This window comes from Brachyhypopomus gauderio, chromosome 5 (genome assembly GCF_052324685.1).
Source record: "Brachyhypopomus gauderio isolate BG-103 chromosome 5, BGAUD_0.2, whole genome shotgun sequence".
Classification (NCBI taxonomy): domain Eukaryota; kingdom Metazoa; phylum Chordata; class Actinopteri; order Gymnotiformes; family Hypopomidae; genus Brachyhypopomus; species Brachyhypopomus gauderio.
The window spans coordinates 19,669,865-19,691,805 of record NC_135215.1 but is presented as its reverse complement, the minus strand read 5'-3'; the positions used below and the strand labels follow the sequence as shown (position 1 = coordinate 19,691,805).

Sequence of the window (21,941 nt, the reverse complement as noted above, 5' to 3'; positions counted from 1 at the left end):
AACCATAACAAATGAGATCTGGGTCACTTTGACCATGTGATCCACTCTGGGTTGAACTTTCAGGAGGCCCTGGATGCAGCCTGATCTGAGCTGCTACACAAGCATCATCTGGACATTTTGATATGAGAGTTCACTGCTGCTGTGTAATACCACGTTTGTAGTTACTATCACATGTTTCTGCAGAACTCCGAAATCCACCCCAGAACAAAGAGCCAATCATCAACATGGTCAGAGCAAACAACTATCACGTCAGACCCCGCCTTCGCCTGTCAATCACAGCTTCAGTGGAACACAATCAGTTGCTTTACACTGATCTGTCTTCCCTAGCACCTTGTTCTGACAAGTTTCAAGCTTCATCACAGCACATTGTGCCATGCTCAGTGTCCCTGGGCAGCGTGGTGGCAACATTACAATGTGTGCAGCCATTTGTCAGAACGGTGGTGTTCATCATGAGGACACTCTTGGTCCCTACAACACCTTCCTCAACAAAGAGCACAACATACGCATTCACCATCAAGTGGGATGGACCAGAACCAGTTTGTGTTTGTGTGCATTCTGTTATGTTCAATTCTGTTTCCTGTTTAACCCTAGTTCTGAAAAATAATTACCTCAGCCTACAGTATGTCTTTGTTATTCTGTCTTCTGTTGTATTCTGTCTAGCGTTTGTCCCAATGTGTTTGCTGTTTTGTATAAGCAGATTCAGTTCATGTCTTGTCATAACCCAACGTGATGGGTGAGGAATGCAAAATGAAGAAGGAAGTGATCACACCAGCCTCAGGAGAAAAGGAGGATTTAATGGATAAAGTGTACAAACTTAAAAATCTGTGAACTAATCCAAATGAAGGATATAATAACCAGCAGTCAACTGATACAAAGACAAGACACATATAGACAGACAAATGACCCTCAGGTGTCAGGGGATTATAGTAAGCCCCACCCACCTGAGAGACGAACATGACATGACATCAATTTATCAACACTTTCATTTATATTTCATCTATATTACTGCATCTATACTTTCCTTTCTCATTTTACTGTATTATTGTTTATTTATTATTTAAATAATGTATTTATTTATTGTTTATTTATTATTTATTTTTACCAAGGTTCACTATTTTTGGATCACCTGCTAGCACATACTTGGATTTGGATTCATTTGGACGGGAAGATGCTGAAAAAGAAAGAAAGGGCTCCTGTTTATACCCAGTGCCATGCACACATGTACTAGTCTAAAAAGTTTTATCCTGTTTATATCCAGTGCCATACACACACGTACTAGTCGTATTTACACAAGATGAAGCAAATGTTGCAGGCTGCTCACCAGGTTGTGTGATTGCTGGAGAATGATCTATGTTGGCATAGATATGTTCAGTCCTATTGGCTTTTGCAGCTGGGAATGAGGAGTAGATGAGTGTGGTTAATCTTCCTTTAGACTTAGACTTAGACATTGACAATTTTTATTGTCATTCATTACACACAGGTGTATGCAGAATGAAATTTCATTGCATTTTGGCTTGCACAGAATATACAGAGGAAAATTATTGATAGTATCATAGAATTTAGATATAAAAATATATTCATAGATTTTTCAGTACCTCAGGTGTAAGATTTAAAGAATGTGACAATGCATCACAGGATTAAACAATGCAGCTAGGAATGAGTAGATGAGTTTGGGTAATCTGAGTAGATCAGTGTGGTTAATCTGAATAGATGAGTGTGGTTAATCTGCCTGTGCTCTGGACATCAGGAACATTCTTGTCATTCACCTGTGCCTTTGAAGTAGCATCTCCATAGCAACTGGGCCAGTAGTATCAATCCAGCTCCCGCAAACACAACCAAACAGATGATGATCTTTCCTAGAATCACACAGAGTAGATCTATTATAAGAAGAAATACGACCAGCGCAACTTCACTGGAGATCTCAACTTTATTATAATCAGCATATTTTGCACTGTTGTTGTACCGCTCAATGTTGTTATACCCCTCACTTTTGTTATACCCCTCACTGTTGTTGTACTCCTCACTTTTGTTGTACCCCTCACTTTTGTTGTACACCTCACTGCTGTTGTTCCCCTCACTGTTGTTATACCCCTCACTGTGGTTGTACCCCTCACTGTTGTTGTACTCCTCACTTTTGTTGTACCCCTCACTGCTGTTGTACCCCTCACTGTTGTTATACCCCTCACTGTGGTTATACCCCTCACTGTTGTTGTACTCCTCACTTTTGTTGTACCCCTCACTGTTGTTATACCCCTCACTGTGGTTGTACCCCTCACTGTTGTTATACCCCTCACATTTGTTGTACCCCTCACTGCTGTTGTACCCCTCACTGTTGTTATACCCCTCACTGTTGTTGTACACCTCACTGCTGTTGTACCCCTCACTGTTGTTGTACCCCTCACTGCTGTTGTACCCCTCACTGTTGTTGTACCCCTCACTGTTGTTATACCCCTCACTCTCACTGTTGTTGTACCCCTCACTGCTGTTGTACCCAGAGCCGGAGTGGGTAATCGGGAGATTCGGGAGGATTCCCGATTCTGGCTCATGTCAATCTCTAGTTTGGGCCAATTAGGAGGGAAAAATAATTTTGGGCCGGATTTGGACATGAAACTCCCGGGCTGAAAAAGTGGCCCACTCCGGCCCTGGTTGTACCCCTCACTGCTTGTAACCCTCACTGCTGTTGTACCCCTCACTGCTGGTAACCCTCACTGCTGTTGTACCCCTCACTGCTTGTAACCCTCACTGTTGTTGTACCCCTCATTGCTGTTATACCCCTCATGATAGATCATAGACCTCAGGTCGTAACAATCTTCTTTCTTTTCTTGTGTAAAGCACTAAGAATTGCTAGTATGTATGAAAGGTGCTATATAAATAAACTTGCCTTGACCTGCCTCACTGCTGTTATACCCTCACTGCTGTTATACCTCTTATTTTTGTGATCACTGCTGTAAATTTGATCTCTGTTATCGTCACAGATGAAGAGGTTGAGCACACCTCATGTGTGAGGAGTGTTTAGTAAGACTAGCCCACACACTGCTCCAGGTCCCACTGGAGCACAAGAACTGGTGGCAGTTCTGACCTGCTGGAGCTCTAGATTTGGTGCAGCTTCAGAACTCATGGAACTCCAGGACTGGTGGAAACCTGGAACACTGGTGTACAGTACTGAAAAGCTAGCAGTGGTGCCAAGGAGGACAACCATGAGCACTCTGAATGACTGGTTAAAGAAACACCTTGAGTGGCTCACTAGTGGAGAGGCTAAAACTAACATGAGTTATAACGATGTTACAATCTCTTTCTAATTCTCACTAAGAGGCAGGATTACTTTTACAGGCCATCCTGGACTCACCGTCCTCTCTGCTGTCCTCGTTGCTGTCCTCAACAGTGTCGTGATTCTCGTTAGATTCTTTACTACTAGAATCATCTAGAATATAAATTACACACACACACACACACACACACACACACACACACACACACACACACACACACACACACACACACACATGCACAAGAGACAACATTTCTAAGTTTTTTGCTCTCCAATCACTTCCAGATTCCTGCTGAGCCCACACAGATCTGTCAGCCCAGGTGTGGAGCTGCAGACCCGGGTGGAGCTGCAGACCCGGGTGGAACTGCAGACCCGGGTGGAACTGATGTTAATATGCTGCTATTTTCAGTGTAGACCACAGACAGGGTGAGTCACCATGTCACAAGCTTTTTGCAGTTTTATTTTTCTCTTCACACAGGACGCACACAGATGCACTGGGGGAGAAGTGAGAGCTGGTCATCCTCCTACCCACTAGTGTGAAGTTCTATGTGCACTCTGAACTCCTAGAGAACAGCAGGAATGGAGCAGCGTGAGGTTCACTGGCTCTGAAGGACTAGAGAGCTTCACATGCTGAAATATTTTGCTGAGCTCACTTGTGACTGGTGTGGCTCTCCATTCTCCCACATCATTTGATGTAGTGGGTTGGTCCACAAACCGCATTTATATTTAATGGCATTTAGCTGACAATTAATCCAGATCAACTTACAATTATGACTGAATACAATTTGAGCGACAGAGGTTTCCTGGCCTTGCTCAGGCACCCCTACGGTTTGAACTATATACTATATTCAACCATCCATTGAAAGGTGTAAAATTGTAAAGTAAAATAAATTGTAAATGATATTCAATAATATATGATAATTATGATATGATGATTAATGATAATCTAATTGATAAATTAAAATGGCATGATTTCATAGATGTGTTTTAGAGGTGTGTTTTCGAAGTGTACTTTGTCTATGTTAATCTCATTTTGGTTCATCTTCTTAGTGAGTGAACAGTTTAGCTAACCCTAACCCTAATCCTAGAGTCTTAAATACCCCAAATGACCTTTGAAGGTTTTGAGATCTAAAGCCTGTCTACGTTTCATCAGTAATGAAGAATTAAGCCTGCTGCTAACTCACAGGTCTTCATCTGCTCCACTCCTGGTTTTTGTTAACATGTGAAGTTGATGTATGCCACAGAACTGTGGAGTTCAGATCATAGCCCTTGATTTCTAAGTACAACAGAGCAGATAACCATCACCCCTGGGCCCTGTCACTGGTCTGTTAACCAATGCTTACATAATTCCAGCCATGTGAGTTCACAAGTTTCTGTCTGTGTCAGTAACTTTCTTACTTCTGTATTTTCTAATCAGTATTTTAGCTTTGTATTATTTTTGTTGTACTATGAACATAATCTTTGAGCTGCATGCCCCTACAAGTACAATATACCTATATGTTTATAATACATGTCCAAGGTGTGTGACATACTCACCAGTCTGAGCAATGTGTAGGGATCCGTACAGCAGGAGACAGATCACGGTGATCTCAGTGATGTGCTTCATCATGTGCTGGGTATGCGGTGGAAAGAGTCTGTACAGCCAAGAAGATCAACCACTAAATGAGTGGAGGTCAGAGACGTGGAGGACAGAGCTGTGGAGGACAGAGCTGTGGAGGTCAGAGACGTGGAGGTCAAAGATCTGGAGGTCAGAGCAGTGGAGAACAGAGCCGTGGAGAACAGACGCGTTCAAGCTGATTCTCTTCTTCCTGTCATTTTATATCATTTCCGTTATCTTTTTCAAATGGTGGCAGAGGCATGAGGTCAGTGATAAATGAGCAGAAAAAGCTGGAGTGTGTATCTTTAGAAGTAGTCTGTGCGTTTCTCAATGTGTGTGTGTATCTGTAGACGTGGTCTGTGCGTTTCTCAATGTGTGTGTACGTATGTAGCTGCACTAGGAAATCCCCGAACTGCTGAGCTGTACTTGTGCTGTGTAATGTTACATATAAAGCAAATCGCTTCACAGGATGTTTACCATTAGGTTCCATGTATTTTGTCTCTGAGATTTCAGCATATCTGGTCTGAGCACTGGTCAGTAGGTCTGTGTGCAATGCTGTCCCTCGTTCATACTCTCATGTTCTTCCTGGGTCATGGGTCAGTCCAGCTCCTCACCAATACCCCCCATGCTATTGCCCCAACCTCATCCTATTTTCCCCACATTTACTTTTGACATATTTGGCAATGGCTTGCTAGTTTCAGTCATGTTACAGAGGTAGATGAGTGTGGTGATATGAGTCTACAGAGGTAGATGAGTGTGATGATATGAGTCTACAGAGGTGGACGAATGTGGTGATATGAGTCTACAGAGTGTGGTGATATGAGTCTACAGAGGTGGACGAGTGTGTTTATATGAGTCTACAGAGGTGGACGAGGTGTAGTGATATAAGTCTACAGAGGTGGACGAGTGTGGTTATATGAGTCTACAGAGGTGGACGAGTGTAGTGATATGAGTCTACAGAGGTAGTCTCGTCCAAGGACTCTTAGTGGTACAGCATAGAGAATTTGAGGACTGGAACCCCAGTCTCCCACAGCAGAGGCAGTACATCCTCTTGCCCCCAGTACCCCTCACCACCAGCCTAATGCACTGACACTCTTCAGCTGGTGTTACTGCAGCACTGGGAGTTTTGTGACACGTCATGTTTATTGTCCAAATACATTAGTATGAGCCCAGACTGACATGTTAAGTGAGCATTATAGAAACATAATTGTTTGGTCATGTGACACGAACACCCTCAAAAACCTAATGTCTCAATATTAAAAGACATTTTGTGCACATCCTAATCTATAACACGTATTCCATTTTACAACACATAATTCTGATGTATTACATTGTGTAACCAATGGCCACAGACAACCTCAGAGGATATTTGCTTACTTATATTCCCATTCAATTATTCATAAATTTGTGAATTTGAGCAAAATTATTGACCAATGTCATATGGCACTCTGTCTACATATTTTTCAATGCTATGCAGTTGGAATACACTGGATGTTTGATCAGTTCTTTAAATGTTTATTTACTATAAATGGTTCCATGATGACCCTACATTGGATCTCATAGCTTCATCTATGATAAGTGTGGGGGTCTGTTCATACTGGGCATTCTTGGTGTCACGTCTAGCCCCGCCCCCACCTGTCAAGTGCTCCTTTTGTTTTTTTTGCCATGTGTCTATTGTGTTAGAAATTCTGAAATCCTTAAATGGTGAGCACAAATAACAAGTCAGAAGCAGTTGGGTTAGATAATAAAGTACAATGATTTATTTTAACAAAGCGTGGATTAACCCCTGAGATCTCAGTTACAAACACACCAGGTGTCTGTAGCAGAGAGAGCTAATTTCCCATTCCGAACTCTCATCTTTTATATGTTTAATCATCAATACACACGGTGTCTACGAGGTGAACACGAGGTGATCAACCAAATGTGATTGGACAATACATGAAATGAAACGCTGATTTGACAGATGCATATGACACATGTCCCCTCCACGCTCAGCATCCTCGTGATGTCATGACAGACTGAGTGTCGCCGTAGTTCCTTCCAAGTAGAGATTAGGCGTCTCCAGCGAGGTCAGTTTTAGGAACACCAGAGGAACATCAGATTAGGCCTCAGCCGAGGCCAGAGAACACACGTACGTACACACATCTGAGGCCTACTGAAGTCAAGAGAATGGCTTCAGTACCATGATCAACACACTAGGGATGTGGAGATTCACTGATTCACATCGGTGAATCGGTACACATGTCTGCGATTCGACTGCACCGGTAGATTCAACGTGCATCGGGTTTAATTTGCGGGCGAATTCACGATGCATCGCCTCTAGCCTTTTTGCATCGGCAAATACCATGATTAAATCGGGTTTTTTGTTTTCCAGTATCTATTCATTATTCTAACATTTTCAGAGGCAACATATTTTTTATTTTTATTGATTTCTTTTTTTTTTCGAGGCAACATAAATGCACCGTCGTGTCCTCAGGTACTGACGCAAACACGCAGACGTACACAACAAAGATGGAGGGAAACGAGAGCATTAGCAAAGACAAAGAAATTTAAGGCACCAAAAAAGACACACAAATCAAACGTGTGGCAATATTTCGGGTTTTTTAAGCGATGTGGTCAACTTGACAAGATGCACGCAATCTGCAAACAATGCCGTGGGGCTATCAAATACGTTAGTAGCACAACGAACCTGGCAACACACATGAAAAGACGGCACGGTGTGGACATCTCTGCGGCCGCTACACCCTCATTAGTCTAGCAGACAGTAGTGTTGCAGATCATAATATTCACTATGTTAATAGAGAGTAAAGTAGAATTGTGCTATTGAGTTAAGAAAACTGATGGGTTAGGCCAATATATCCTCAAACCTCAACTAACTGTATCGAATGATCACTTATCAAACCGAATCCTCATATAATAAGTGGGGGGGGGGGGGGGGGGGGGGGGGTAGGGGGGGTGGCGAACGTAAGTTGTTGGTTCTCCGCCAGTTGAGTATGATGAGGCTCAACTGATGAGGCTCAGGGATTCCGTGTCATACAGCGCCGTGCTCAGGGTCCTAGTGCCTGTAGAATTAATGGCCCGATTAACGTAATTTAAAAACCAGGACATTTCCACAGTTTTAAAAAATATCCCGGGACGCCCGGGACAGGACGTGAAATACGGACATGTCCCGGGAAATACGGACGTTTGGTCACCCTATAATAAGTCATATCGTTACCAATCATTTTTGAATCGCATCATATCGTGAACAGGAGTGATTTGTATCGCATCGTATCGACAAGGGGTTTCAGAGTATCGCAGTTATATCGCATCGGTGGCAGTGTATCGAGATGTGTATCGAATCTAGCTTAGTGGTGAAGATATACTGTCACGTTGAGGACCCCGGCCCCTCCCTTTTGGGCATGTGTCAACGTTGTCCACGTGCTTTGTCTGCGTCAGTGGAATTCCGTGGTGATGGCTATGTCGTGTGAATAATGTGTCTCACCTGTGAATCGTCTCGTAATCACGTGGGGCTAATGTGGTTTGTCTATTTAATGTGCGCTCGCGCAGTGTCCTGTGCTCGTCGTTGTCTATGGTTTACACGTTGCTGTGTGAATGTGAATGTTCTACGTGCGCTATTGTGCAATCTCTGTGTTTTCCGTGCGCATTCAAGCGGTAAAATAAAAGTGACGTCGAAAGACAAAGATTTTGTGTCTCGTCCTTCGTCCAGCCCCGAGCGTCACATATACATACCTACAACACACGTATATGTAAGAACCCTACTCCTAATGTGTTTAATGTATACTAAGCCTGACATAAATGGAAATCATCAAATTTCCATCACACTATGTTTTGGTTCCCCATGTGTTTCTCTTGCCACTTTCATGCCATTTGTAACCCCGCCCCATGCTTATCATTCCCACATGTTTCTAGTTGTTTCCCCTGTTAGTCCAGTTTATTTAAACCCTGTTCTTTGTCTTGTTCAGTGCTGGTTATTGAATGTGTGAACGCTGGTCCAGGATGTGTTTCGTTAGTTTCTGGATGTGAGGTTTGTTGCAAGTTATTGTTGGTGTGATCTTTTTTTGTTTTGATCTTGGTTGTTTTGTCTTTGTGCTTGTATGGACTTTGTATATCCCCTTATTGTTATTAGATTATCTTTCAGGCTGTCATCATTTTGTTTTGTATTAATATGGATCTACGTGTTGGCTTGTTGAACCTGGACCGTCACCCTGACTCTGATTATGGATCTGCCCAACCTGTTCTGCTCTGCACATGTGTCCGGCCCATCACTCCATGATGCCCCAGACATTACAGAATAACCGGCCTAGACGCAGCGAGAGAGCGAGACTCTGAGTCTTTATGCTGGGATAGACCTCAGACTGCTTCCATGATGTTGGCGTCTTCCATGTCCCAGTTCTGGCAAACCAGACACAGCATATCCCCAGGCACTGTGGGAATAACAGTGTCTCGTCACACTCGTTTTAGCTACCTTATGTGATGAGGCGGTTTATAAGCATCATGAGTCCGCCCACCTTGACCGGTGTTGCAGGGAGGAGCGACCTGCAACACAAGGTGTGGTTGGTTGGCATGAGCAGGCAGATAGGCAAGGCAAGGCAAGGCAAGTTTATTTATATAGCACCTTTACATACACACTGGCAATTCAAAAAAAGAAAGGGGTCACTAGTTTCTGTGACTCGCTGAACATCACCGCCGCCCCCCAGGACCCCCAGGCCCACCCTGTTTGGTCCCACCTGCTGTTTCCCTGTCCCCACCTGCCAGCCCTGTTTAGTCCCGCCTGCTGCACCCCAGTTTCCGCCCGCCCTGCCCTGTGTGGTCCCGCCACAGGGGACCCACATTGCCCTCTTCTGTTTTTTCTGGTTCTGCTTTTTGTAGTTCATTGTTTTTGCCTTCTTCTGTTCCTGGTGTTTTCTTTGCTCGTGTTGTGGTGTTTGTTTCTGTTCCGGTGTCTGTTCCTGTTTCTGTTCCGTTGTCTCCATTTTTGTCTGTTCCTGTTCCTGTGTGCCCATTTCCTGGCTCTGCTCCTTTCTGTTTGGTTCTCTGCTTCTCTTCCAGTTTCTTCTGTTTCTGTTCCTGGCTTTGTTTCTTCTCGGTTTCCTGGTTCTGGTTGTTCTGTTTCTTCTGTGTATTCTGGTCCTGTTCATTGACTTCTGTTTGGTTTTTTGGTTTTCTGGTCAGTTTGGCTTCTGCTTTGTTTGTTTTGGGGGTGGAGGGGGTACTGTCACGGCTAGCCCCGCCTGCACATGTCAAGTGTATATTTTGTTTTTCTATGCCATGTGTCTGCTTTGATTCCACATGTGTTTCTCCTGCCACTCTCATGTCATTTCAACTTGTTTCCCAGTTGAAACATAATTTCGTTCCAGTACCATTGGCGGATGTTTTGTCTATTCCTGGTTCTCCTGCTGCTTTTTTATGGTGTGTGACTAGTTTCCTTGTGTCTTTGGATTTCCTTTCAGTGGATTGTTTTGTTCTGTGTGCTACAGTGTGCCGTGCTTGGAGGGGTCGGTACTTGGAGAGGGTCAGTCATGTCTACATTTGTTTGTTCATTGTGGTATGTCATCTGTTTCGTTACGTGATGCTGTTCATGTTAATTGTACAAGCCCTTTTTATTAAGGCCACTCTTGAATGTGTCTGACCTCTGATTGCACAACACCTATGCCGTTACATTCTCACGCCCTCGATACAGGAATTTTTTATCTGATGTATGTCACATTAGATGCAGGTCATTGTGAGGGAGGCCATTTAAATTTATTTTATATATTTGTTTTTAATTTACTTTTATTAGTTACATTGTTTTTGTTGGTGTAAGTGCAGAGGCACATTGAATAATCAGCATGGGCTTTTCAACGTGAACTGACAGAAGTGCTAAACCATCAATCACCAGAGCTCTAATGACAGTAGGAGGTTGTATATTGAAACAGTACTGCAGTTTAAAATGTTGTTCTATTTAGGTTTTATTGGAGGAAATTATTAAACATACATTAGATTTTTAAAAATTATTTATCTTGAAGCAAAATCTGTAATTTATATTACTGCACACCAGGTTTGGTCTCTGAGGCAGAGTGAATGTTTCTTCACCCATTAACTTTTTCCCTTGCCAGCTCACTCATTATCTAACTCACTCACCCAATCACACACACACATCCACATACTAACTCGCTCTCTAACCCACTTACCAATCACACACACACACATCCACATACTAACTCACTTTCTAACCCACTTACCAATCACACATACACATCCCCATACTAACTCATTCTAACTCACTCACCCAATCTCACACACATCCACATACTAACTCACTCTCTAACCCACTTACCCAAACACACATCCACATACTAACTCACTCACTGACAGTCCTATATCAGTGACAGATGAAATAACAAAGAATATCTCTGCTCACCTGCTGTACTTTATGTGGGTGTGATATTGTCTATGGAATCATTAATGACTTCTTTGATTTCACCTTCCTCTGCGGAAACAAACAGAATGAATCCATGAGCCTGACAGGCCAAAGTGGCTGTAATGTGGAACAGCTGTTCCTCTGATACTCACCTTCTCTCTTTGAAAAACACTTCCAGGTGAGATGAGAGATCAGTGCTAGGAGGAGGAGCAGACCTGTCACCACGACACGAGCTGCACAGTGTGCTGGAATGATAGGTTACTGTGTATTCAACTTGCATATGATGAGAATACAAACAAGGTTACAGATGCTCATTAAGCTGAAATTATTTGATTTATTATTTATTGTGGAGCTGTTTTAGTTTGTGTCAGTTGTGGATGTTGTTGAACTGAATGATCTGGACAGAGCAGCTGTCATTAGTCCAGTCCACAGGAACACTTGACCACTCCAGGATTTTGTTCTGTCCACCTCCTCCAGCTGAAACCAGATAATCGAGGGCTGCAGAACTCACGACCTGCACCTTCTCTCCACTGATCTACTGACCTACTGATCTACTAACCTATGATTGACAGTCACCTTTTAATATTAAGACTGAGAAATTGATAATTCATGACTTGGGTGGAGCTTTTTGCCCCTGCTTTTATAAGAGATAAGAGATATCCTCTGACCTTGAAGATGCCCTCTGACCTCTGTCGCGCCACGGCTTTACAGCCCTGGAGAAGACGTGGCAGAAACCGGGTTTAAGTACAGTGGGTTAATGGTAAGGCTGAAATCCTGTTTCTTAAGGTCATTACTTATTCAATAAGTTATGAAAAACCCATTTAAGTACCGCTGCCCTTCTTACCTTTAGTTCTTACTCTGCTATACTCATACTTTTAGATCTGACAGCTGTGTTTGATACAGTTGACCATGGCTCCACCCGTGGCTCCTAGAGTTGGGCTGAAGCAGAGTGTTGAAGCGGTGTTTCTTTGATGGCCCCTGAGCTCCTCAAGCTTGCCCTTACGTTATCATTCGACAATACATGAGAACTGTGTCCTGAGCTGTGTCCTGAACTGTGTTCTGAGCTGTTTTGATGGCTCCTCTTTTGTACTGTGTTTTATTTTATTTTTTTGTTATATTATTAGATGTTTTATGAGTTAGCCAAATGTACAGCGCTTTGGTTAACTTTTGTTGTTTTTACATGTGCTTCATACATAAATATATTTTTAAAGGTGTATTAGGAGCAGAGTGAATCTGTGGACTGGCTGGACATTCCTGAGGACTGGACAGAGAACAGCTGCTTGTTTCACACAACCATATTAATTTAAGATTACAGATATGGTCATGTCCCTCCATTAAACTATTACTACATTTATGCCTCAAAGTTTAATAGCCTCACAACACCTACACTACCGTTCAAAAGTTTGGGGTCACTTAGAAATGTTCTTATTTTTGAAAGAAAAGCAGTTTTTTTTTCAATTTAGTTAACATTAAATGCATCAAAAATACACTCTATACATTATTAATGTCGTAAATGACTATTCTAGCTGTAAACATCTGGTTTTTAATGCAATATCTACATAGATGTATGGAGACCCATTTCCAACAACCATCATTCCAGTGTTCTAATGGTACATTGTCTTTGCTAACTCTGTAAGGAGGATATTGGATATTTAGAAAACCCTTGAAAACCCTTGTGCAAGTAGGTTAGCACAGCTGAAAACAGTTTTGCTGATTAGAGAAGCTATAAAACCTTCCGTTGAGCTAGTTGAGAATCTGGAGCATTACAATTGTTGGTTCGATTAAACTCACAAAATGGCCAGAAAAAAACAACTTTCAATTGAAACTCGACAGTCTATTCTTGTTCTGAGAAATGAAGTCTATTCCATGCGAGACATTGCCAAGAAACTGAAGATTTCCTACAATGGTGTGTACTACTCCCTTCAGAGGAGAGCACAGTCAGGCTCTAACCAGAGTAGAAGGAGAAGTGGAAAGCCCCGTTGCACAACTGAGCAAGAAAAGTACATCAGAGTCTCCAGTTTGAGAAATCGACACCTCACAGATCCTCAACTGGCAGCTTCATTAAATAGTACCCGCAAAACGCCAGTGTCAACGTCTACAGTGAAGAGGCGACTCCGGGATGCTGGCCTTCAGGGCAGAGTGGCAAAGAAAAAGCCATATCTGGCTAATAAAAGAAAAAGATTAATATGGGCAAAAGAACACAGACATTGGACAGAGGAATATTGGAAAAAAGTGTTATGGACAGATGAATCAAAGTTTGAGGTGTTTGGATCTCACAGACGAACATTTGTGAGACGCAGAACAACTGAAAAGATGCTGGAAGAGTGCCTGACACCATCTGTCAAACATGGTGGAGGTAATGTGATGGTCTGGGGTTGCTTTGGTGCTGGTAAAGTGGGAGATTTGAACAAGGTAAAAGGGATTTTGAATAAGGAAGGCTATCACTCCATTTTGCAACACCATGCCATACCCTGTGGACAGCGCTTGATTGGAGCCAATTTCATCCTGCAGCAGGACAATGACCCAAAGCACACCTCCAAATTATGCACAAACTATTTAGAGAAGAAGCAGGCAGCTGGTGTTTTATCGGTAATGGAGTGGCCAGCGCAGTCACCAGATCTCAACCCCATTGAGCTGTTGTGGGAGCAGCTTGACCGTATGGTACGAAAAAAGTGCCCATTAACCCAATCAAACTTGTGGGAGCGGCTTCTGGAAGCATGGGGTGAAATTTCTCCAGATTACCTCAGCAAATTAACAGCTAGAATGCCAAAGGTCTGCAATGCTATAATTGCTGCTAAGGGAGCATTCTTTGACGAAAGCAAAGTTTAAAGTAGAAAATTATTTCAAATAAAAAAAACATTATTTCTACCTTGTCAATGTCTGGACTATATTTGCAACTCATTTGATAAATAAAAGTATGAGATTTCAGGGAAAACACAAAATTGTCTAGGTGACCCCAAACTTTTGAACGGTAGTGTATGTTTACATCATCAGTACTCACCAGCTGAAGTGGTTAAAGTGTGTTTATCATTGACTCTGTCTGGACTGTCTGTAGATAGAACTTACAACACAATGAAAAATTTTTTTGTTTAGTTGGTTCAGTCTGATCCAATAATTGAGTCTGACATTATTGTTTAGGATGAGCAATGTGAACAGAATCATAATATATCAATTTAATTTAGCATCATAAAACAGGAAGTCTGTCACTGGCACATTTTCATGAAAAGATTTTTGTTTTCTGGTGTCCTGTGTGAGTGGGGTGGGTGTGGCACTTTGTGGGGGGAGTGGGTGTGGCTCTATGAGTGGGGGAGTGGGAGTGTCTCTATGAGGGGGAGTGGGTGTGTCCCAATGTGGGGAGTGGGAGTGGCTCTATGAGGGTGAGTGGATGTATGTATGTGCAGAGTGATGCATCTCAGACTGAATAAGAAGTTTCTCACATCTGAACAGAATCTGGTAGCTGAAACTTAACATGTTAATAAATCTGAAAAAACTGAATCATTGTGTCATTAGTGCCTTTCCCTCCACGTAGGTGTAATACCAGATACCAAATACCTTTTGTGAACTTACCAGATCTTGATATCACATTGAGCTCCACTGTGGTCTCGTTGCAGTAGTATCTACCAGAATCTGACTGGGAGACTCTGAATATACTCAGTACTGGATTCTCTCCTGAACTATAACGTTTATGTGGATCAGGGATGTGTTTGGTGATCTGTCCATAATAATTGGTGAGAATGTCCACTCTCTGTCCATCGATGTCTCTGCTCCAGGTCACTGTGCTTTTAGTTAGTTTACCACAATGAAGAGTCCCAATGTTCCTCTCAATCACTCTTACATGTAGAGTCTCTGTTAAAAAAAAAACAAAGGAACTATTATTGTTTTAAAAAAGCAATATTCTTTAAGGTTGCGTTTCTGAGCGAATGTGTTTATGTACACTGTCAGGTCATCTAAGTAGGGTTGCCTGAAGTTCACATTAACCAAAGTTGGCGGTGGCCAGTGGCGGCTGGTCATTGTTCCGCCCCCTTACTATTGTTCCGATATTAAAATGAGTTCAGTATAAACTGCGATAGTGAGGAAATTATTTAGTCACACTGTGCGTCTAATATAGCCATGTTTGAATTTATTAAAAGAGTAAACACATAATTGTTTTTAATTGTTTACATTGTGCACACTTCCTGGTTGGGGCGCCGGTCTAATGGGAGTGAATGTAGATGCGTGCCAAGCATGTGATCTGAGGCTGCAGTTTAATTGGTCGGTTTCAGATTTTCCACGGGGCACAGCTCTCTGCGCCCCGGACACACCCACTCTTGGTAGTTGGTAGTGTCAGTCATCTGCGGTTCGTTAACTCAGTTCACGTTGAATAGCTACAGGTTGGAGCAGCATATCTTACAAAATTAGAGAAAATTCCGTTTTAGCTTTACAAAAAAATCCTCTCACACAGCGTTCACTTGAAGAAAAAAAAAGGATAAAGGAGCTTGGCCCAGATCAACCAAATGTTGTCCAGTGCTTGATCAAGGTAAGCTGAAAACAGAGCTTAGTCTCATCTACAGCAAGGAAGAGTTCAGTGCCTGTTATGGTGCTGTGGGCCTATTCCAGCTGTTTATGGAAAATGAAGATCCTGATTACCACACCCATGACCACAGCAGATGCTGAACGATGCTTTCAACACTAAAAAGGATTAAGACTTTTCTGAGAAACTCAATGACCCAGGACAGCCTGAAAGCACTGGCCATGTTGTCAATGGAGAAAAGACACAAAGAGATGACTGAATTTAACAAAAATGTAATAGAGAAATTTGCAAGCCAGAAGGAAAGGAGGGCAAAATTAATGTTCAAATAAATAAAGAGCACTAAGACTGCTTTATTTTTGCGCCCTAGATGTCAGATTGGCTACCATGTATGTCAATCAAAATACAACCGTCAGTGCAGATGGACGATAGCCTATCATTCATCCACTACTTTTTAATGTCATGCGATCTACCCACACTTCCATCGCGATCGACGTAATGGGCACCCCTGCACTAGAGAAAACAAGGGGTTTAAATACACCAAACAAATCAAGGAACACCTGAACACAATAATGAGGGGCGGGGTCACAAAACACAAGGAGGGACTATGGCAGACAGAAGGCACATGGCTATACATAAACAAACACATGACAGGTGGGGGTGGGGCTAGACAGTGTGAGAACCGGTAGTATAATATATCTGCAGGTAATAAATCTGTACCGTGTAATATATCTGTAGATAAATACACCTGTACAGTGTAATATATCTGTAGGTACATACATCTGTTAACGTAATACAATAGAACTGTTCAGTTAGACAGCTATTTGTTGTGAAATGAAGTAATTACAATTTCAAGCATTTTCAAGTACTTTAGCCTAAATTCTAGCACTTTTCAAACCTGAAGCACAATGCAACATTAAAATTCGTCAGGTAAATGTTCCTTCCCCTGTTTTTGAGGGGTGTTTCTTTATAATACCACATATCGTTTCGGAGACCACTGCAAAGAATGTGACGCGCCAAGTATAAACGCCTCCGCCATTCGCGCAGGTTTGCGGGAGGTATGCGGAGTCACGCGCTACGGTCACTCGCGAAAGTATAAGGTCGTCTAGGTTGTTACAACTAAAGTGTTGCCCTCCATGTATGAAGACACTAAAGAAATTGTTTTTAACAATATTTTGTAGGAAAGAGTTTAGCTCTTTTTGTTCTACTATTTTGTACATTATTTTGTTCCTGTATTTTTTAAATTATTTATTTTATGTTGCACATTACTGTTTTAATAGTGCACATTGCTGCCATGCGGAGGGCAAGAACATGTAGACCACTCTCACACAGGCACGAAACTTTAGACAAAGACGAGCACAAGACATGTGCGAACGCACATTATATAGGTGATTAACACATACCCTCGTGATCTCGAGACAAGGCACTGGTGCGACTATGAACACGCTCACAAATGACCCACACCCACGGAACACAGCACCTCCTGGGGTCGCTCTCACTGTTGTGCTCGGAGGGGAGCGAGTGAACGAATGGAGAAGGGCTAACGGCCTCGTGTTCCTCACCGTAATACTTGGTCGGAGCCGAGTAAACAGATGGAGAAGGGCTAACGTCCTCCTCCTCTTCCTCCCTGTAATACTCGGTGGGGGCCGAGTATACGGATGGAGGGCGACTGACCTCCTCCTCCTCCTCTTCACCAGAGTGCTCAGTGGGTGCGGAGTGGATGGATGGCGTGGGGCTGCCCCCTTCCCCCTCAGACGTCTTGGGAGCCACCGACACGGAGGGAGGGCTGCTGGTCTCTTCCTCGCTCTCCTCATCCGAGCACCTGGAGGAGGGGAGACTCTCCTCTTCTCTGGAGTCCTCACTCCCAAACTCGAATTTGGGGGAAGTGAGGGCAAAGGCGCCTACCCCCACCACTATGGGCTCACTGGACTCCTCTTCTGGGAATGCCGGGGTCGGAGTGCAGTGCCTCTCGCTCCACACCCTCTCAGCGGCCAGTCGGAAGCACTCTGCATCCGACTCGTGTGTGGCTGCCTGAGCTTGACGCAGCAGGCTCGCACACATCGGATCCTGCTGCATCTCCTCATCAGGTACCTGCATCTCGCGGCGATGCGCTGGGGAAGAGGCGTGACGGCGCTTAGCCTTCTTCTTCCCCTTTTTCCTTGCAGCTGTGTACCTTGGCATCTTGCGGCTCGTCTTTCTGTAACACTCGAGGGAGGAGGCACGACGAGTGTCGAATGGTGCAACATAGAACGTTTAATGAACAAAAACACGTTAAGCTAACTTTACGAGCACAAGACATTGAGCGAATGCACATTATATAGGTCATTAACACATACCCTCGTGATCTCGAGATAAGGCACAGGTGCGACTACGAACACGCTCACAAACGACCCACACCCACGGAACTACAAACATGGACATAACTGCACACAGACGACATATACTTTATTAACTCAACTGCAGTTATGTGTCCATAAAGGTCCAATATGTCACACAAAATATTTAAAAATACAATATTGCAAATAAATATAATAAAATACATAATAAATGTGTACGTCCCCTATATTCATGTCACTGGTGTTACCGTATGACAAAAGACGATATATTTGTATATTATTTTAATATACAAAGCCATGCTTGTGACTCCGGGGGCGTCGGGACAGAGGCAGCCGGAGACGTGGGTTGAACAGAAGGATGTTTATTATCCATGGCAACCAAACCAGTAAAGCTCTTAGCGCACACACTGCAAGTGATGCAAGGTAAAGCTCGTAGTGCACACCAGTGAAGCTCTTAGTGCACACACTGCAAGTGATGCAAGGTAAAGCTTGTAGCGCACACAGGTAGGGAACGCAGTGACGGACTCGCTGGAACCAGAGACGCTCATGTAGCGGCAATGTGCAGCACTGGACCAGACGACCTGCGGGCTTAAAAAAGAGCAAAGTAACGAGAAACAGGTGTTCAGTATACTGGTGATTGTGACTGTGGTAGTGGTTGCGTGCGCGGGGGTGTGTGCTGGGATCGGCTGCTGGCCGGGATGCACGCCCTCTGGTGGCGACCCAGCCCCCTCACCGTGACAATGCTGATGACATCACAGGAAGTCATTTTGTTTCCTCTCTGAAGATTAATGAAAACAGACACATTGTAAGTTCAATGTCATTTTTCATTTTTTATAAATTTATAATAAACTTACCCTAAAATTTCTTTCGAAGCTTCAGTGCAAGTCACTGGTATGCCCTACTTTAATCTTTGGAAAATGAACATAGAATCATAATAATTTATTAATTTAAACATAATTCAGTGAGTAGTTCATGACTGTCAACATGTGGTTTGATTCCCTGTGGCAGCTATTTTATAAAATAGGTTTGTTATGACAGTTGTCACTGGTGTTACCGTCACTGGTGTTACAATCCTGATGGGTAACGGTACATGAAATCTTCAAATAAATGTACAAAAAAGGCAAAAGGTCATTTAAGTGTACCTTATGTATGTTCTTATAGCCAATTAGTACAGTAATAATGTAGTATAATTTACAATTCTAAAAAAATTAATTTATATAGGAAAAATTTCCACCTGTCAAAAGTGGACGTCTTTGTAGAATGACCCATTTAATGTGTGTGTAGTTTCTGTTCTGTGCTCATCTTTGTTGAGTGTACTTCAGTGTTCACGTTCACATTGTTGTTAAAGCACTACCACGCTATTTAAAAAAGCATCTTCGTTTAACGCAACACCTCCCTCCAAACTCCCACGTCACAAATAGCTGATGTAAAAATACCACATAACCCCAGACTTACACACCCAAATATATGGGCATGTTGTGTTTTCCTTAAATGGGCATAACCAGGGCTTAATTTGTTCCGGCAGGATCCGGGAACTCTTTAATTTTGAAGCGTGCATTCCAGTAACTGTCTGCCTCGATCCAGTAACATTTTATACCCCCCAGTGTAACAATTTGTCCAATCTGTAGTCACATTTTCAAAACTCTAAACACAGTGAACACAACATCAGTCTTCAGTAGCTATACTGATATATAATGTAGATTAGACAATAATGTAGATTAGCCATAATTGTAAACATAATTAGCCATGGTCCCATATGTGTAAAAATACACATATACAAAAAAAGCCACACAAAAGGGAAAAAACAGAATACAAAACTGAACAGTCTTGTTATGTGTAATGTAAATGGTCTTCAGCAATTGGCCACATGTTTTCATCCACATCACATTTGATTTTAGCCCTTGCCATACACCTGAAATAGAAAAGCTTGGTATGCCTTATTCACCCAGTCTTCAGCTGAAATGTCTCTGCAGCCGGGATCCATTGCATCCAGGAGGGACATTTGGTCATGGGGCCGATGATCATACACCTTCAACCTCCAGACTGAAAAAAGTTCCTTAGTGGTGTGGAGGAAAGACGAGATGGGCGGGAGGAAAAGGTACATCACTCTTGGATGGTCTATAAACCAGTTTGTGATGACATGAGAATGACAGAATGCTACACTGTCCCATCACAAATGTCCTCTTGTTTCCTCCCACCTGTTCCCTTTCTGCTTCTGGAACCAGTTGTTGGTAGAGTTCATTCAAAAACAAAAGAAGGAAGTCACTGTTATAGGGACCAATCTGGCATTTATGAAGGACCAAACCAGCACTTGAGATTGCAGGACAAATTGTTATATTTGCTCCTCTCTGACCCGGTACATTACTGTTCATTTTATTTCATTGATCTATATGTACAAAAAATATGTATTACAGTAATAGCTTTTCAGCTGCCTTTGTTTTTGCTGAACTTTGCATTTTATACAGTATTTAAGGTTTTGAACGTTAGGTTTTCATTTTTGACATGCTGTGTGCAAGCATTTGTAAATAAAGCAAAAATGATCCAGAATTTTGTTATTGGATAACCTTGTGTGTATAGAAAATTTAAGCATTATTAAAACATGTAAAATGACTGCATTTTGTGCCATAACAACATGAATTGAACTGATTGTATAGCCACTGAAGACTGATGTTGTGTTCAATGTGTTTAGAGTTTTGAAAATGTGACTACAGATTGGACAAATGCACGTTAGCAGTCGTCAAAAACTGTAATTCATTGAAAAAAGTATGTATTAAAAGCCACTATAATCATAATATTATTCTGATCTAAATTAGATAAACATTTTTGCATTGCATTGTTTGTGTTGATTGTGGTTGTCACGGTAGGCCGGGACCGGGTCTCAGAGGAGACGCCCACTTTCTGACACGCTCCCTTTACATTGTTGACAATGTGTTGACAATGTGTTTTTTTTGCCATTTCTCCTGCCCTCTGACATGTTTGGTGTGCTTAAAGTTTTTTACACTCTACACACTTGATCTTAACTGATTCCTCTACACACCTGATCTTAATTGATTCCTCTACACACCTGATCTTAACTGAATCTTCTACAAAACTGATCTTAACTGAGTCCTCTACACACCTGATCTTAACTGAGTTCTCTTCATAGTTCCTGTCTTATTCAGTAGAACACAATGAAGAGAACACATTGGGGCAGCAAGTAGAGGAACATGACAGCTCATCAGGAAGAAAAACTCATCGTCCTGGGACAACTTCAACCTTATGGCCAAGGACCTATAGCTGAATGAAGTAAGCCTTTTAAATAAAGGTTTGAGTTTTGTTCCTTCATACAAGATGGATCCTTTTGTTACTAACATAGAACATCCTACCCGAAATCCCCTTCCTGCACCCCATTCAGTCCCCTAGGGGGCTGTGTTTTCCGTACACTGAGCACAATTGGCTGCTGGTGTGTGATTGGTCATGTAAGACTTGTACCTGTGTTAACCCATCTGTGCAGTTAGAACACACACACACACTAGTGATTACTAGGGGGCTGTGGATCACACGTGCCCAGAGCGGTGGGCAGCCCCTAGCCCGGCGCCCGGGGAGCAGTTGGGGTTAGGTGCCTTGCTCAAGGGCACCTCAGTCATGGCCTCAGGTCTGGGAATCGAACTCACGTCCCTCCGGTCACAAGACCAGTTCCCTACCACTAGGCCATGACTGCCCATGATGTCTCCATCTAACAATGTTTATTACTAGAGGAACTGTGCTTCCGGCCGCCTCTATACCCCTGACACAAGGTACCTGACTGTAGGAAAGCCTGTATCATCTTTATGGTTAACCCTACGAGCCAA

The 21,941-nt window shown here is 42.7% G+C and overlaps 1 protein-coding gene across 3 annotated transcripts; it reads right to left on the bottom strand.

Annotated features, from left to right (window-relative positions):
* Positions 1-804: 804 nt before the first annotated feature.
* LOC143513864 (uncharacterized) lies at positions 805-13,204 on the bottom strand. Of its 3 annotated transcripts, none has more exons than XM_077004563.1 (8): positions 13,001-13,204; positions 11,421-11,513; positions 11,269-11,337; positions 4,805-4,977; positions 3,347-3,421; positions 1,767-1,856; positions 1,322-1,390; positions 805-1,171 (listed from the first exon to the last, which is right to left on the bottom strand). In XM_077004563.1, exons 4-8 carry the CDS (start codon positions 4,875-4,877, stop codon positions 1,089-1,091), a joined length of 390 nt encoding a protein of 129 aa, XP_076860678.1. In that variant the 5' UTR covers positions 4,878-4,977; positions 11,269-11,337; positions 11,421-11,513; positions 13,001-13,204; the 3' UTR covers positions 805-1,088. The 3 variants fall into 3 exon arrangements, with proteins under 3 accessions (XP_076860678.1, XP_076860679.1, XP_076860680.1); XM_077004564.1 differs by having other exon boundaries at positions 11,421-11,465; XM_077004565.1 differs by lacking the exons at positions 11,269-11,337; positions 11,421-11,513; positions 13,001-13,204 and adding an exon at positions 9,334-9,375.
* Between the last annotated feature and the right edge of the window lie 8,737 nt (positions 13,205-21,941).

Coding starts and splice junctions, on each gene's coding strand:
- LOC143513864 (XM_077004563.1), bottom strand. CDS start 4,877: ATGATGAAGCACATCACTGAGATCACCGTGATCTGTCTCCTGCTGTAC. Junction 3,422..4,804: donor CCTACACATTGCTCAGACTG/GTGAGTATGTCA, acceptor TTTATATTCTAG/ATGATTCTAGTAGTAAAGAA. Junction 1,857..3,346: donor CGAGGACAGCAGAGAGGACG/GTGAGTCCAGGA, acceptor GTGTGATTCTAG/GAAAGATCATCATCTGTTTG.